At 37.8% G+C, this 4,270-nt stretch overlaps 1 protein-coding gene across 1 annotated transcript; it reads right to left on the bottom strand.

Annotated features, from left to right (window-relative positions):
* Positions 1-1,225: 1,225 nt before the first annotated feature.
* LOC126589489 (uncharacterized) lies at positions 1,226-3,958 on the bottom strand. Its single transcript, XM_050254795.1, has 5 exons — positions 3,585-3,958; positions 3,278-3,342; positions 3,102-3,162; positions 2,080-2,226; positions 1,226-1,470 (listed from the first exon to the last, which is right to left on the bottom strand). Exons 1-5 carry the CDS (start codon positions 3,859-3,861, stop codon positions 1,349-1,351), a joined length of 672 nt encoding a protein of 223 aa, XP_050110752.1. The 5' UTR covers positions 3,862-3,958; the 3' UTR covers positions 1,226-1,348.
* Between the last annotated feature and the right edge of the window lie 312 nt (positions 3,959-4,270).

Below are 4,270 nucleotides of genomic sequence, written 5' to 3'. Positions count from 1 at the left end.
GGGGGAATTGTAAATGGAAGGTGCTTTTAGACTCATTAAAATAATGGATAGTTGTCTAAACCTCAAAGATGGGCCTTGAGGGACTCCACAAAGTGATGAAAGATAAAGAAACAGGGCTCTTGCACCAAGAGATTTAGTAAACAGAGCACTACTTCAATTGACAAATAACTACAGTCACTGATGACCAACCAAGGCCCTGGATTGTCTATTGACAAAAAGGAACGAGCACTAAGCTTAAAATACTTTTGCAACTGCTCAAGCCAGTTGGTAGGCCTGACAACTTTAGAGCGCGAAGCTCTAAAGATAGGTTTATCCAAACATCAACTCCAAGCCACATGTGGACCACCAATGAAGAAGAAAGTCTATGAAACGACACTTGTCAGACCTTGCGATTGGCTTAAGTGCGATTGGCTTAAGTGCTTTCCAACCACCCTCTAACGAGCACTGCACTTGAAAGGTATCGACTTGGAAAACCAAGCAAGTAGCCTTGCAACGATATCACTTTTTTCACATATTGCTCAGATAGTGGAGAAGTAGCTTGTAGACCAATGTGAAGCCCATTTATTAATGGGGCAGTGAGAGAATTAAAAGCCCAAGACTTTTCTGGCGCAATCAGGGCCTATGTAATGGAGATGAGTACTCCTTATAAGGGGTCTAATCCACAAGAATAGAATTGAATAACACTGTCCTTGAGAGCTACTGTAGTTAAAAACAAATATATATCTGATTTTCCAGTGGATCAGCGCCTCCGTTAGGAATAACCTACAATCTTAGATCATGATAAGGATTCGCAGGCGAGCAGCCCATTTTCAAGGGTTGACCATACTAGTCCTTTGTTGATCTCTCAATTTTGAACGTTAACAATCTACACTAAAGGAAGGGGAATAGTTTAAACCTGGAACGCATTGGGTTGAAGAGCAAAGCCTTAACCACCAGAGCAATCCATCACTTACCTTGCTAATCGAACATGTAGATTTCTGTGTGTATTACACATTATATATTTGTTGCATGACAAAGCAAGCACAGTTTTTGGTTGGCAATTGTTGAATGGTTTTATATCATATATATCTAGAAAATGTTTTGAGCGGAGGGTTGTATACAGATGACCTTAGGATTCGATATCAGGATCCTCCAGTAGTTTTTTTTTTTTTTTTTTTTTTTTAATTTACTTCCAAAAAATAAAAATTTGAAAAATTAAAAAACAAAACTCTACAGTGAATCAAAATTTAGTAAAGCTCTCTTTAGATTATTTCATGGTGATTTATTTCCATATGAGAACATTATTTCCAAGCTATTTGTAGTAACTTGTTCATTTATATATGCCTTACAAAGATTTCTTGTATATATTTCAACTTCTTGTACTTTCAATTGGGATATCAGTCTCTACTTTATCTTGAGAAGGATCTGGATTGCTTGCAGCTTCCACATTCTCCAGTTTTGAGACGCGAAACACAGCCAAGTGCTCATCTCCTGCAACAAATTAGGCAGTTCAACATCAAAACTTGAACAATTCCGTTTGCCAACAGAAAACACTAGCAGTATACAATTTACGTAACACCATTCAACTAGGTAAATTTTAAGCAAGAGGGCCAAAAGAAAGACAAAAAAAATCTGACAGTCGATCTTCACCCAGATACTAGGTTTCTTATTTTCTCCAACTTCTATCAATCCATGAAAATAACAAAGAAAAGAAGGAAAAATAAATTTTATAGAGTAATTCTGTGTGTAAATCTGTTACGTCTGTGTATTGTATTGTATGAGAGTTTTAAGGTTTGTTGATAACTTCTGAGGTGATTGATAGGGAAAGACAAACCCATTGTTCCCTGCATTGTGTCGAAATCTCACCCTGCCCCAGCCTTCAGCAAAGATTTAGTTTCTTCGACTTCAAAATTACCAACACTATACAATCCACGATTCAACAACTGATTTGTACAGACTTTACTGATTTCTTTTCTCTACCTACACTCGGATCAGAAATCTTGTGTTCTGCGTGCCTCATTTGATATGAGCATATGTATAAGTTTCCAAAATCAAAAGAGAGAAGATAAAGAAAGAAGAAAAAAAGGTTAATGTATGTACCAAACGTAAGACAAGACCCAGGTGGTACTGTGGCAACTACTCCTGCGCTCAACCTTTTGTCGTCAATGAACGTCCCATTTGTGCTGTCCAAATCTGTTACTAATAGCTTCCCTTCTTTCTTTTGGATGCGAGCATGCACACCAGATACTGTAAACCCGGAGAGCAACGAAAACATAAACCAATGAATATTACTTCATCTTAAACTTCAAAGAACTGAATAATATCCGGAATTGCGGAAATATTAACTCAATGCTTTCCGGATGGCAACTTATTGCCTCCATTGATTTAGAGAAAGTTGGTTCACATATCAGCTTAAAGGTAATCATCTTGTTATCAAAGAACTAAATGTCTAAAGAAAAAAAGAAACCAAAATTAATTTTAAACCCTCTAAAGAAAAAAGATTACTGCCATCTTAATTTTTACCGCGGAATGATTGAATGTGTAATGTCTCGGTGACAATGCCATTGCTTTGTTCTGCACATTAATTTCCCTACAGAATCCACTTTGAAAGCATCTTTTGCTTATTTATACTAAGACATGGATGCTCCTCTACTTCTAGCTTAAAGTTTGAGTACGAGGTATCAAAAAACCCTCCATATATATATTCCTGGGCGAGAACTTATTCAGATTCAGGGTAGGATTACTAAACCCTAGACACATGTATGTATCGGTGTACTCCACGGCAGTCAATGTCATCAATGGTGGCATGGATACATCGAGACCAAGTTCCTAGCTACAGCCTATACTATAGCCAAGGTGAAATGTTAACTTTAATTAAGTGATGTAGTAAACCAAATTATGATCAGAATGGGATGGGATGTGATCAGAACAAATGACAAGAATGCGTGGAATCACGGTCTAACAGTAGCAGCAACCTAGCTAGGTTAATTTATCTCTGCAGATTGATCAATATATGTACTGAATGAACTACACATACTAGTCATACTCCTGATATAATTCAACCACCTTTCTGAGAAGAATTTGGAAATACGATTATTGTGTGTAATACTATTACTAGGTACCTGTTGCAACTGGAATCACCATATCAGCTTTTTCCGGGAGGCGGCCAACAGTCACCTCATTCTAGATTAGAACCGAAACAAGCAAGCAGTCAACTATTTCAATACTTGAACTTAAGAATCAATACATACATAATGTACAACTAACTAAAAAGAAAACATGAAAAAAAACAACTTACAGAAGAAATTTCAAATGCATTTGGCATCGGAACCTTGAAACCTATATGCCTTGAATCTCCATCGCCTGTTAGTGTTAGGTAGGAAATTAAGAAGAAATAGTCACTCCTTCATCCAAAAATGAAAAACTAACAAGAAACAGATCTGAGTAAATGCCGGAACTGTAATACATACACACATATATATTGAGCCCTGTTGAAATTAATAAGTTTCAAAATTCGAATATATAACTGGGTAGATTTTCTACACAAGTTAACCACATATGAAATTAAGAAATAATGAGACAGAAGTGGGCATATATATACGTACCAACGGGCTCCAGAAGCCATTTATCTGGTGGAGTCTGAACCGAGGAGGAAGAGGATGCGGCATAAATTGTTCGGTGGTTTTTTGATTTTGGTTTGATACTAAAAAGTAGCGGTTGGCGTTGGCGTTGGAGTCGGAGGAGCTGTGGACTTGTACTATTAATACTGGAGGAGCGCTGCCGAAAAGCAACAACGTGACTCAGAGCAGCATGAGCTGCATGAGGAGGAAGCTTGGGAAGAACAAGAGACTTGTAGCAGTGGCAGTGAGCACTGACTTCCATTTCTTTTTTCTGCAGTTTCTATGGCAGCACAGCACTCACTTCCTGAAACCAAACAAGAAAAAGAAACTAGAAAACCACTTGGACATGGATTTGAGTATGTGGCAACCATTTAATGCTTTGACAAAGATTTGGATAACAATATCTTCACCCTTACCCAAACAAATACGGCTCTGACCTTTGGCCCTATTGAACAAGTCTCAAGGGATGAAAGGTCGAATAAAGTTACCCTAAAAGATCGTTGTGACAAGTTCACAGGATTTTTAACTTATGGATCAAAGCTCCAAGTCGACTAAAATTCAAAGACCAATACTTCAATTTTCTCACACTCATTGTTCTAAAAATCCTCACCTAACGTCGCGTAAGCCCCGCCTAGGCGCTAAGCGGCTGGTTACCGCCCAATAGTCTCTAG

Source organism: Malus sylvestris, chromosome 11 (genome assembly GCF_916048215.2).
Source record: "Malus sylvestris chromosome 11, drMalSylv7.2, whole genome shotgun sequence".
Taxonomy (NCBI): Eukaryota; Viridiplantae; Streptophyta; class Magnoliopsida; order Rosales; family Rosaceae; genus Malus; species Malus sylvestris.
The sequence above is the reverse complement of the archived record's forward strand: the minus strand, read 5'-3'. Positions and strand labels throughout refer to the sequence as shown.

Coding starts and splice junctions, on each gene's coding strand:
- LOC126589489 (XM_050254795.1), bottom strand. CDS start 3,861: ATGGAAGTCAGTGCTCACTGCCACTGCTACAAGTCTCTTGTTCTTCCC. Junction 3,343..3,584: donor ATGGCTTCTGGAGCCCGTTG/GTACGTATATAT, acceptor TAACACTAACAG/GCGATGGAGATTCAAGGCAT. Junction 1,471..2,079: donor TGGGTCTTGTCTTACGTTTG/GTACATACATTA, acceptor AATTTGTTGCAG/GAGATGAGCACTTGGCTGTG.